This window comes from Haliotis asinina, chromosome 9, assembly GCF_037392515.1.
Source record: "Haliotis asinina isolate JCU_RB_2024 chromosome 9, JCU_Hal_asi_v2, whole genome shotgun sequence".
Taxonomy (NCBI): Eukaryota; Metazoa; Mollusca; class Gastropoda; order Lepetellida; family Haliotidae; genus Haliotis; species Haliotis asinina.
Genome location: NC_090288.1, coordinates 34,599,069 through 34,611,673, shown reverse-complemented (window position 1 = coordinate 34,611,673; position 12,605 = coordinate 34,599,069). Strand labels below are relative to the sequence as shown.

The 12,605-nt window shown below is 40.3% G+C and overlaps 2 protein-coding genes across 2 annotated transcripts; both read right to left on the bottom strand.

The window, feature by feature from the left end:
* Positions 1-395: 395 nt before the first annotated feature.
* Positions 396-3,082, bottom strand: LOC137296121 (mannan endo-1,4-beta-mannosidase-like). Its single transcript, XM_067827812.1, has 3 exons — positions 2,991-3,082; positions 2,078-2,308; positions 396-1,435 (listed from the first exon to the last, which is right to left on the bottom strand). Exons 1-3 carry the CDS (start codon positions 2,997-2,999, stop codon positions 440-442), a joined length of 1,236 nt encoding a protein of 411 aa, XP_067683913.1. The 5' UTR covers positions 3,000-3,082; the 3' UTR covers positions 396-439.
* Positions 3,083-6,697: 3,615 nt separating this feature from the next.
* LOC137296082 (meiosis expressed gene 1 protein homolog) lies at positions 6,698-11,762 on the bottom strand. The gene is made up of 3 exons (XM_067827744.1): positions 11,646-11,762; positions 8,034-8,198; positions 6,698-7,520 (listed from the first exon to the last, which is right to left on the bottom strand). The coding sequence occupies exons 2-3, from the start codon at positions 8,169-8,171 to the stop codon at positions 7,392-7,394; spliced, it is 267 nt and encodes an 88-aa protein (XP_067683845.1). The 5' UTR covers positions 8,172-8,198; positions 11,646-11,762; the 3' UTR covers positions 6,698-7,391.
* Positions 11,763-12,605: the final 843 nt, after the last annotated feature.

Genomic DNA, 12,605 nt, shown 5'->3' with positions numbered 1-12,605 from the left:
GTTGTGAGTAGTGACAATCTGCAACCGTGAACGTTGTCAAAACAAAGGGTTGTGAGTAGTGACAATCTGCTACCGTGAACGTTGTCAAGACAAAGGGTTGTGAGTAGTGACAATCTGCTACCGTGGACGTTGTCAAAACAAAGGGTTGTGAGTAGTGACAATCTGCTACCGTGAACGTTGTCAAAACAAGGAAGGCGGTTACTCTGTCTCGTTATTATTAAAGGTTTGTGTAATAATGTATATTTAATTTTAATGTTGTTTCAATTTTAGCTGCATTTTGGGATGTCTGCGTTTTGGGAGGTGTGCGTTATGGGAGTAAAGCCATGAAAATAACCTCAGAACACAAGCTTTTCAGATCTGAGTCAGTTTTACGACAAAATCGAAAATAACAAAACCACAGCACCCGGATTTTATTGCGACTTACTTTCTTGAAGATGAATCAATGACGGTACATATTATGCTGTTTCGTGTAGTCAGCAAAACGCATTATGGGATCCTTGAAAAAGTCGACGAAGTAGTGATCCCCTTGATGCCCTTTATACGGCGTGTAGATATCGCAGTCGTGGACGCCGCAGATATTTGTCCACGTGTACATGAAGGCAATGCGCTGTGCAGCTGCCACTTTCGTCGTGTGCTTAGTACCCTTGATAGACGCCAGGACGTAGTCAGCCCACCAGTTCGGGTTCGAATTCAGTCGGTCTTTACTGAGCCCGATTTCAGTCAACGCGGGTATTTTGTATCGTTTCTCCGCCTCTTCAACAAGCTTACCCAATCCGTCAACAAACTTCTGCAAGTTCTCCTGCTTGGACACATACAGGTAGTCATCAAGGCCGAGTATGTCGACGTAGTCGTCGCCGGGATAGCCATCCATGTAGGCGTGGTACTGTCCGCTGGAGTAGAGATCGTGGGAGTTGAAGCCAGCGTTAGGACTGTACGCCCAGAGGACGTTGTGGACGCCCTTCACATCCCTAAAGTACTTAACGGTGTACTGAAAGATGTGCTTCAGGTCGTCCCCTGTGTTGGACACAGGGTTCCCAAGTCCCCACCAGAACCAGCCGCCATTAGACTCATGGAATGGTCTGAAGATTACAGGAATGAGCTTCCCATCGTCGTCCTTGAGGTTATGCAGATAGGCAGCAGCCTTGTCCATGAGCTGGGTGTAGCCGTGGTTGAGGTTCCCTCCAGGAAGCATCTGTTGTAGGATGTGAGTTCCTGTATGGTTCCATGCGTTGCCATGGCTGAAGGGGTTCTTCATGTGCCAAGACATCGTAACTATCATCCCTCGCGCATGTGCCTTTTTGGTAAGGTAGCCGACCAGTTCCATCCAGTCCGACGTGACCTCATAGAAGTCAAAACCAGTCAGGGCTGGATATTGACCTGTGACCTCCTTGACGTCACACAGCTCGTCCTCGCCGTGTAGGTGTACTTGAGTGTTCTAGGAGCGAAATAGAATAAATAATGGTTGCTTTAAATGGGTGAGTATTGTTTTACGTTTCAACAAAATCACGAAGGGAGACACATGAAATCGTACTGTACCCGTTCCGAGAATCGAACCGGGACTCCAGCGTGACATGCAAACGCTTTAACCACAAGACTAGATGAATGCGCTCCACACATCAACTGTCTCATCTAAATTGTGGCTATTCTGTTTGAACTTGAACTTTCAAAAAACTTCACACCTTTCAACAGACACATTTCTTATTATATTCTCGTCTTTTAATGCTACCAAAGACTGACAGGTATCCAAGTACGTCATCATGTTGAATGAAAAGATGTGTCGACCAGTTGTTTTAACGATGTTAATTTTGAATATGCGTTTTGTTGGTTAGTTGGTGCGTTGCATTCAGCAGTATTCTGGCTCTATGGCGGTGGTGTGGACGTAATCGAGTATGGGCCAGATAATCCAGTGATCAACAGCATGAGCATCGATCTTGATAAATGGGATACGATAATTTGTCAAACAAGTCAGCGAACTTGGCCACCAGATCAAGTTAGTCGCCTCTTTTGACAAGCATGTGTTGCTGAAGACCAATTCTAGGATAAGAATTGCGTGACACAATTCAAAGTCTTGACTCACCGTGAACTCCCAGGAAGTGAAGGCCCCGTGAGTGTGAGTCCTGTAGGGGGCGTGGCCTCCTGAGGCCCCCGACAGTGTTGCCTTGTGTTGGCCAAACATGATACGAGCTGGATCTTTAGCCAGATTCCGCAGGTTGTAGTAAAGAGCAGACGTTTCCGGGGTTGCATGCTGGTCGACGGGAGCAGACGACACTAGACAGCCATATGCAATACAGAGCAGGAGCCCATTCTCCTTGTAATGGAAACGGAAATCAAAGTTAAACTAAATTGTCTTTGTTAGTCATTGAACTCTACCTGACATGATTGTCCGTTTCAGTGAGTATCTTCGAGATAGAATGGTGTTTGGACTGCCCGTAGCTAGAATTCAGCAATATCACGACAAGGGACACCCTAAAAGGGCCTCTCACACAACCCGCACAACACTGAGTGGGATAGCATGGTTTTAGCCAGCTTTCAGCAATATTCCAGCAACATCAAGGCAGGGAAGACCAGAAATGAACTTCACTCATTGTATCTGCGCCAGGTTCTTCGGCTTGACGAACGTACACTCTAACCACGCTGCATAATAAACAGATCGGTTACTGTTTATCTATACAAGATATCTATCCCCAAGCGAACTTCCACTTTATTTTCCTGGACCCAGGTAACCCGGTAGATGGGAAGAGATTTGTTTCTTTGCACTTTCAGACTGTGAGCAAGGTTCAAATCCGAGATGATTACAACAAGGCTCAGCTGCACAGCGCAACCGTCTATGTGAAAGTGTGCATTTACTTTAGCCCAAAGAGGCCTTGATCTGTGCGAGCCGTGTGCTAGCGATGTATGTGTGGAACAGATGGAACTGAAATCTGCTACCAAAAATTCTACATTATGCCACGCTTTTCAAAAGAACTTCTAACATATGAGTATATAGTTACCCAAGCCATTGCGTCCTTGAAACGCTGTTAGGTGTTTCAGAATACCAGCCTATGTCGCGTTGGTTTAAATAGGCACAGAGACAGGGTCAAAATACAGGCTACAATGTGCGTGGCACGACAGATAAAACAACGCTGTTTTCAACTGAAACTCTCCAGACATTGTATTCACATGTCTGGATACACCTGTGTCGGCACTTACGTAACGATAGATACTGGTTGCGTGGTTGTAGAACGCCGCACACAGCAATATTCCAGTTACATGTAAATAATCGAGTCTGGACTAGACAATCCAGTGATCAACAGTATTGGCATCTATCTACTCACATAGGCTACGATGACATGTGCCAGCAAGCCTGACCACCTGATGCTGTTTGTCACCTTCCACGAAATGGGTTGGTGCAGACCAATTCTAACCAGATATTCACGAGAAACATTACCTATAGGACGCTGTTTTACTATGTCACTGTGGTGCTTGGGGTCTGTTCTGTCCCATCATCTTCATGTATATGCAAATGCACGATATGGGGCTTACAACATACGATCTTGGTATCTGAATGGGGTCAACATTGTCCCTGGCCTCGATTGGACAACCTCACAAACAGAAAAAAACAATGAACTGAACAGTGTACAAAATTGTTTCCAAATTTTGCTAGCCAGTCGCGCCAGCTCTCCCTGAATAGGGAGGGGAGGGGTGATCCACCTCGAAACGCGACTATTGGCATGGTCGTGGAAGTGCTAATGGTTTAGGTCGCTTTGCCGTGACTGTGGTCAACACGAACTGGTTTCACACAAATGGTGTGAACGGGATCCGGTGGTGTGAATAAGTCAGCAGTGACGGCTAATACTTTGCATCGAAATAAAACAAACATAGATTAGGGTTTAAAAACTAAAACAAAAGAAAATAACAAACAACCGGAAAAACGACGAGGACACAAAGCAATGAAGATCGCACAAGGATTTAACTGTCCTCTCTTTCGGAGACATCAGAATAGAGTCTGGTGAGATTTGCATGTACGAAGTCGGCACAAACTGGTTGTTTGTGTTTAGGTGAGTGGGTATATATGCCAGCAATCACACTGCCACCTGATACTATACACCTTAATGGGCAATCGAACCTGGACTTTCTGGACGAACGCTAGAACCACTAAGCTACTCATCCAGCATGTGTAAAGAAGAAACAGAAGCATCACTCGATTGATCATAACAACGTTGGTAAAATGTGCTGAAACTCATAATAGCACGAAATGTAGAAGTAGTAGCGAAAGTAGTTGTAGTAGCGAAAGTAGTAGTAGTAGTAGTAGAAGCATCAGTAATAGTGGTGGTAGTAGTAGTAGTAGTAGCAGCAGCAGTAGTAGTAGAAGTAGCAGCAGCAGGGGAAGGAGTGCCAGCAATGATAATATTTTATGTGAACAGGTCATAAATACTGCAACATCCTTCTTTGTGTTTACTGAAACTACGTACTGTTACTGCAGTCTTTGTAGCAGCAGCAACAACAGCAGCAACACCAGCAGTAGTAGTAGTAGAAGACGCAACGGAGGCAGTACCAGTAGTGATGGTAATAGGGGTCTGCTGTACTTAGTATCACAATGAACAGATCATTTCTTGGAGCCATTGAAACTACGTACTGTTAATGTAACCAGTGTTACCAAGTCTGCCACCCTCTGAATTCTGAGTTCGAACCTACAACTATTCCTGGCGCTGCATACCTCAGAAATGACCTCACCCACAGACCATCAAACGAGCCATCTCAACGGAACTGCTGCAAAGTGCGCTGCTTGTAAATATTGTATGTGCGCTTCAACAACCACGACAAACCGTCCCTTCTGTCACTGCTTCAGGACAGCGTAAATTGTCCGACACACATTTAATTCCAAAGGTATCTTCAGTATTGACAAAAAATGTATGACTTGATTGCAGTTATGATTTCATGCTAATCTTGTCAGCAAATCTTTTGACGCTGGGGTAACTAAGTCACCCCATTTCTGGTGTTCCCCGTTGTGATATAACTCAGTCCGGCTGCTTGTTAAGGTCGGCCATAAGAACGAGCTGCTCGTAGTAATTAATGCCCATTGGTTGGTACTCCGCACAGCGCATTAATATCTGAACAGGCAAAAACTCTCTTTTGCCATTCGAGTGTATTTGTTTATGAAATATTGTTTAACTAATGAAACTCGACATTTGTACGCGCTGACCCTAATGACTTAACCAAACAGCTGACGACGAATCAAACCTTGGTGTTGTCGGAGAAAGATAATACTATGACCTTTTAACCAAATACCACACCTCTCAACCACATAACAAACCTGAAATCTGGGTTGTTTTGTTTTGTTTGGGTTTTTTTTTTTGTTTTTGTTTTTGTTTTTTTTTTGTTTTGTTTTTCTGTCTGTTTTTACTTTTTTTTGTCTCTTCACCTAAAGTTGAACACGTACGGTGGTTCGCACGTCAGATGACCGACATAAAGCTGGAATAGTGCTGAGTGCGGCGTAAAACTGAACTCACAGACTCACGTCAGATGACCTACATTTGTTTGCATGTGGATTGTTAACCTACTTGGATACAGTGAATACTGGTGCCCCATCCGTCACAATGATAAAACCAGCTTAAATATGAAAGAAAAACACGAAAAGATAACATGTGGCATTTAGACACTGCAGTCATCATTCCAACTGTCATGGCAGCCTGTACATATCATCTCGATCCGTGCCTGACAAACCAGTTGTAAATGTACACAACATATTATGAAGTCAGGGTGTGATGACGCCAATGTCATAAAGTCTGTCATATGTTTGAGGTAAACGACCACTAAATATTAGGTACTATTAATAAAATGCATAGAATTATCAATAAAACGCTTGCGTGTTTAGTCTTTTCAACTGCCATCCTTTGATAGACCTCGGGCTTCAGTAGATGATAATAGCGTGAAAAATAGCTTTACATATCATACGTATAGACCGTCCCTATGTTTATCAGCTTCATTACACCCATAAACATGACGTTGTTGACAAACCAAGAGAAACACTCACTTCAAAGCCAATAGGGATTCAGTGAGTGTGTGAGATCAGTTATATGCTGCTTTTAGCAATATTCCAGCAATATCTCAGCAGAGGACACCAGGGCTTCACATGCTGGACCCATATTGGGACTCAAACCTGGGTCTTCCGATGACCATCGAATGCCTTAACCACCAGGCTACCTGCAGCCAGCAAGACTGATTCAAAGCAAACATCACATTCAAGCTGATTTAGACAGTTCATCATTATTGTGTCCAAATAGCATGGATCACTGGTCGGTCTGGCCCTGGATTTTCGAAGCTCTCTCAGCGCTAAGATAGTGGTGTTTTGATGTTAACGTATGACACTTATGACTGTCTTGGCACTAAGAGCGCCTTAAAAATCAAGACCCTGTTCCACACTCAATTACTTAGAGAGACTGAAAATCCCCCTTCGCCAATCCCCTCTTTCTCTCTCTTGTGAAAGTGGGACTGCACACTTCATTTTCACCCACTACAGTCATTTGGTAATCTTTCAGGACAAAAGGGATCCACTTGTGATTGCTGAGTGCTACACCAAGCAATCACAAGCCTAGTGAATTACCAAGGGAGGCAACTCAGCACAGTAAATTGCGGTTCAAAACTCACAATGACATCTTGGTTAATCAGATCCTCTGTATGGGTGCATGTATAAAAAGACAAAGTCAACCACAGTAAATGTCAGTTGTGTCAAGTTTATTTCAGTTGAAATGGAATGTACAATTTATTACACTTTGTCAAAGAGTAAGTTATGCTTTACACGTTTCTTTTCATTTCAAGATGGAAATCTGAGTAATTACAAAATAATATTTTAAAGTCAGTTGATTGGTATAATGCTTATAACAGACTGATTATTGACTGGAAACTGATCGCCTCTGAACCTTTCTTTCCATTCCAAATTGCACATATTTACATCTTCTAAAGCTATTGATTCATGAAGATTTAAAATGGAGATCAATAAAACTGCACATAAGCTTCTTATTGAACAGCAAGAATCCTCCAAAACATGCCTCTCCTTTGCTACATTCCTTGAACACATTTGTCAAACCACAAACAACGTCAACTATAATTCAGTGTGGATTGTTTGATGTAGCTGCAAAAAGCGCATGTTGCAATCAGCATCACAACCATCTCCAGTGACATCAATGACCAGGATGCATGAGGTATATATCACAGAATGATTGATACGTACCAGTCAAACCAACAAAAAATCGCACCTCTCACCATTTATGACAACGAGGGTAAAAGGTAACATTTTCATTGTGTGAAGTTCGCTTCAAGCACCATGCATCATAAACAGATAGTTCGAGGGACGGATGACGTACGGCTATGCATGCACTATGTACAATGCCTTGATGAAGATTGCCACAGATCTAGTACTGGTAGAGCTTTATCTTGGAGACATCCTTTTCAGGACATTCCCTGTCCTTATTGTAGTAGTAGAAGCATCCGTCACGCCGCACCAGTTTCTTCACATAACCATTGTGAGGCCATCTGTCTACCTGGAGACAAAAAAAAAACCAGATAAAAAGTGTTTACCACTAAAATGGCAAAGCCCCCCACCCCAAAGGAAGAATGAAATATTTATGACATAATTAACTACTTTTTATTGTGTGGTCTCTTACAAGATACCTGAATTGACTGTATTTGCATAATCACCCAATGTAGGCTGTCACCATAATTGAAGACACTGGGTGCAACATTTCATGAGATGTCACGCTAACAAGAGTTTGAAAAGAGTCAAAGAGTCATGGTGACATTGAAAATAATTTCAGTTCAGGAATGAGTGATTGATCTACCCTGACATTTCAGCAATATCATACTGAGAAGCTTAATGTGACACTACTATCAGTAAACATATTTTGACTCAGTAATAACCTGTATCAATTTCAAATTTTTATGGGCAATGGGGCAGATTAGTGGTAAAAGTGTGTGCTCGTCCCACCAAAGACCCTGGTTTGGGTCACTATAGCGCCAACACTATTTGTACAATGTCACTCTCCTGGGTAACTCACGTGATCAGTCTTCTGGAATGTCTTGTATTCAGTTTCATCCCGGTACCCTGCTAGCTGGAATCGGTAAGCCTCCTCCACCTCCTCATTCCACTGTTTCCCTCGCATCATCGACTTGGGCTGTGGTGCTGTCTCTGTCATTATGACTGATGATAAGGGTCAATATATCTGAAACAATCAACATGGTTCAATTGATAAACATGGTTGAATAACATATAACATGGCTGAATGGTAACTAATACACATTTTTTGCAAGCCCTCAGTCTCTTCAGCTGCCATCCTTTGTCAGGCATTTAATGAAAGGTCTCATGTTTCTGCATATGATAGTGCCCCCAAAATAAAGTTACCCTTATAGTAGGCAGTGGTTGTTATAGGCTATCATACAGTACGTAAGCAGCGTGTCATCAGTTATCATACAGTATATAATGTAGGTCTATAAGGCTTACATTACCTTACAGGGGGCAGTGTAACAAAAGTAAGTCTGAATATGCCCTGTATTTGACAATGTAAGTCTCAAGTTAAAAGTTACCAAGTATTGTATAATGAGCAAGTGTGGTTCTACAGTCTGATCCTGCTGAATGGTTGAGGGATGTTATAATTAAATGGCATTGTTGTTTACATAAACTGAAAGAAAAATTACATCAAGACAACTAGTAGACTTCTATTTATTAATTTGTAGATAATAAATTTGGCAGACCTCACAGTCACAGAATATTATGGCATTGTCTCTATATTCTTTAAAACAATCTGTGAAACTATCACTGCAGACCATGCATTTTAAAAAAGTGGTGAGTGAGTGAGTTTCATTTTCTGCCACACCCAGCAATATTCCAGCTATATGGCAGCGATTTGTTAATAATGGTGTCTGGACCAGACAAACCAGTGGTCAACAACATAAGCATCGATCTACACAATTGGGATACATTGACATGTGTCAAATAAGTCAGCGAGTCTAACCACCCAGTCCTGTTAGTCTCCTAGTATGACAAGCTTAGCTTACTGAAGACCAGTTTTAACCCAGATCTTCACAGGTCTGTATTTATATACAGGGTATGTTTTGTGTTTTGGGATGACAATCCATTATTCTCACATTGTCTCATCCAGACCCTCAAGACTAAATTACAAATAAGTCCTGCTCATGTCCTCAATGATTTGACAAGTTTAGATTGCCTGAGCTCCAGAAATTTAGGATTTTTCAAGGCATCATGCAGATTTTTGTACATCAATATATTTTTTCTACATCTTTATTTATGATAACAATTTGTGGGGTTTTCTGTCTGTTTGTCTACACGGTGTTCAGAGATAACAATAAGAATATGTTCAGCTAATCATCAGTTCACTGGATTCCACGGTAATATATTTTTATCCATTAAGCCTCACTTTGAAATGGGAAGTTGTCAAAATACATCATGTGTACATTAGTTTGGAATTTCACTGGAAACCTCTGCTCTGTGACATAATCCTCAGGTATTCAAGACATAGCAATATTAAGTAAACTACTTGAAAATCACATATGTCATGAATATTTGACTAAATCACCATTCGCTGCATTATTTGGAGTGTGGTTTTCAAATATAAATATCTGATATTCAATATAAAAAAATAGCACATTGATAACAATAACCATTGATCAAACCACTGACAGTACTTCTGAGTATTTGCCTGAATGCTTTTTCATGTACAGAAATATGGAAACACAAATACTGACATGAACGACATCCATAGAGTTTGGCAAATGCCATTTATGAGATACCTATTACCCATCACCTATAGCCTGTTTCAAACTGTGATATATACAATACTTGGCCATAAGTGAAATTCAATTCATCATTAGACCCGTGAAGGTCCCGGGGTAGAATAGGCCTTCAGCAACCCATGCTTGCCATAAAAGGTGACTAGGCTTGTCGTAAGAGGCGACTAACGGGATCGGGTGGTCAGACTAGCTGACTTGGTTGACACATGTCATCGGTTCCCCATTGCGCAGATCGATGCTCATGTTGTTGATCACTGGATTGGCTGGTTCAGACTCGATTATTTACAGACCGTCGCGATATAGCTGGAATATTGCTAAGTGCGACGTAAAACTAAACTCACTCACTCAATCACTCAATTCATCATTAGTGAAATTCCCATGGACTTACATGTTAATTAACTTTTGCAAAAATAATGTGTATAAACTGAGTATAATGTGTGCATAATTTTCATTCATCTTTGGCTGATTTTTAAGTTATCAAATGACAACTGATTAAGCACTATGTGCATGTATTAATACTAGGGATGCCAAGATACGTCGATACATCAATACTTTCTCTAAGACGATACAATTATGTATACATTCTAAACTGAATAGATATTTAGTTTTGAAAGTATCGGTTTAAATAAGTTTATGTATTTTTTTATATTTTGCAATGGCATCATGTTTTTTGTTGTTATGAGAGTTATAAATTGTTATTTTTCATTCAGAAAGAAGGGAAATTAGAACTTTTTAATCTCTGAGAATAAAAAAAGTTGATCTTTTTATAGACAATTATAAAATATGAAATATTGATGTTCAAAATGTAACTAAATTTAGACAAAAATGCTGTGAAAATAGTATTGTGATATCAAATCGTGACATGGGTATCGTGATACTACTGAATCATGAAACTTATGTATCTTGACATCCCTATTCATTACAACATAACAGACAGCCATGTTAATCCTGAGTGTATATATTTGTTTAAACAGATATGAAAATCGAATGGAAACGGTGTATGTAGCTGAGATGATTTTCCAGCTAGTAGGTAAGTACTGAAGGCAATCCGACCGAAAGTGAATTTATGAAAATTATTCTTGCAGAAGTTACTTAGGATGTAAGTCTATGGGAGGTAAGAGTTCCTCCCGTTCCCCCATCCCAAATAATATATATATTGACATGTACACAAAAACCTGTTAACAAAACCTAACACAAGTATTACTAGAGGACTCACAAAAATAACCAAAAGCCCTAAAAATAAGTACAATAAATAACGTTGAACCACTTGGCGTTGCCTCAGTTAGTCCGCAGAAAAAAAGAATATAGGGGAATGGAAGGAACTCTTTCCGTTTAACTTTAGATAAACTCAAGCCAAATACTTGACTCTAGAACAAATGACTGCATCAACTGGATTTGAACGGTAGTCTGAATTAAAGTGTTATGGATGACATGACAATAATTGTAAATAGAAGTGATAGTGATGTTTAAAGGAAGGCCAGTCACCTAAAACAAATCCCTGCTGCATTCCCGCTAGGATTGGTGAAATTGTAAACGTGGTTAATTTGGGACTGCATAAAATCGGCTAGATTACCGAAAATGTAGGAAAATGAAGTTGTCTTTTGAAGCCTATGAAACATCACCGTGACAGCAATGGTAAATTCTGTTCGTCGCTACTATTTGTGAGTATATACGAACCGAATATAGATCTAACCGATATCTGGACGTTCACTTCTGAAATAAGAATATATCGTACTGTCCCAACTGAAAGTGTTTTCCTGTTCACAGTCCAGTAGACACCGTTATTATCAAGAATACCTTAAAGAAATGATAGTATATCAGTTATTTGCATGAAACTAGTCAGAGGCAGAATGTTTACATACCTGTGCAACCGGCCGTTCTGATGGAAAATTCGTTTTCAATAAATAACTTTGAGTTCGTTTGTTTTCTTTGTTGCCTGGCGATGCGCGTCACACACGGATTGATGATTGGTTAATATCAACCTCTTCACAGCGGAGTCGGCTTTACAAGATTGTAACGAGGTGACACGCGCTGTAACGGAGCTTCAAGGCACCCACAAGGGCCAGTTATTCTAATCCTTGCACGGTATGCTTGCGAGACGTGCCGCTAAATATTTTGGCGAGAAGCTTTTCACTCAGCTCTTTATGAATTAGTGAGTGAATACAGACTATAATTGGTATAGTGATATTTTCATAATATATTTTTCTAAAATAACAACAAAGAAAAAAAGAAAAGATACAAAAAAAAATAAAACAAAGAGAATACAAACAAACAAACAAACAAAAAAAAAAACAGCCTAAAATAACATTAGTATTCCCTTTTTCGCAGAATTTTACAATTTAAATGCACTTTTTATAAAAATGGGAATAGACATTTTCTTTAATCCTTTAACTACCTACCTTTAGGAATTTCTAACTGTTCGCTATTACTGTTTGTTTCTTGTCCTGTCGTCAGTCCCAAGAGGACTACAGACGTCTCTTGATACCCTTAAATATGTTACAAAATGAAGACACGCCTACAACGCTTGAAAGAGTAAGTCACTTATTTTCTGTAAATCACGCCAGTATGCGTATATATGCATTAGGTGTATGTTGCTGATGCAATACTATACATTTGGATGCACACGTTATACTTTACCACTGAAACTTCATTATGGATTGAAAATGTTGCTTCAAAAATTGGAAGAAAGTATAATTCAAAATATAAGTAATCTTACCTCATCTTTATCAGTGTATACTTGGAGACACAGAAAAACATTTTGTAGGATCGTTGCGGATCGTTCTGACACATAAATTGATAAGTTTATAGCGGTAGGTATTGCA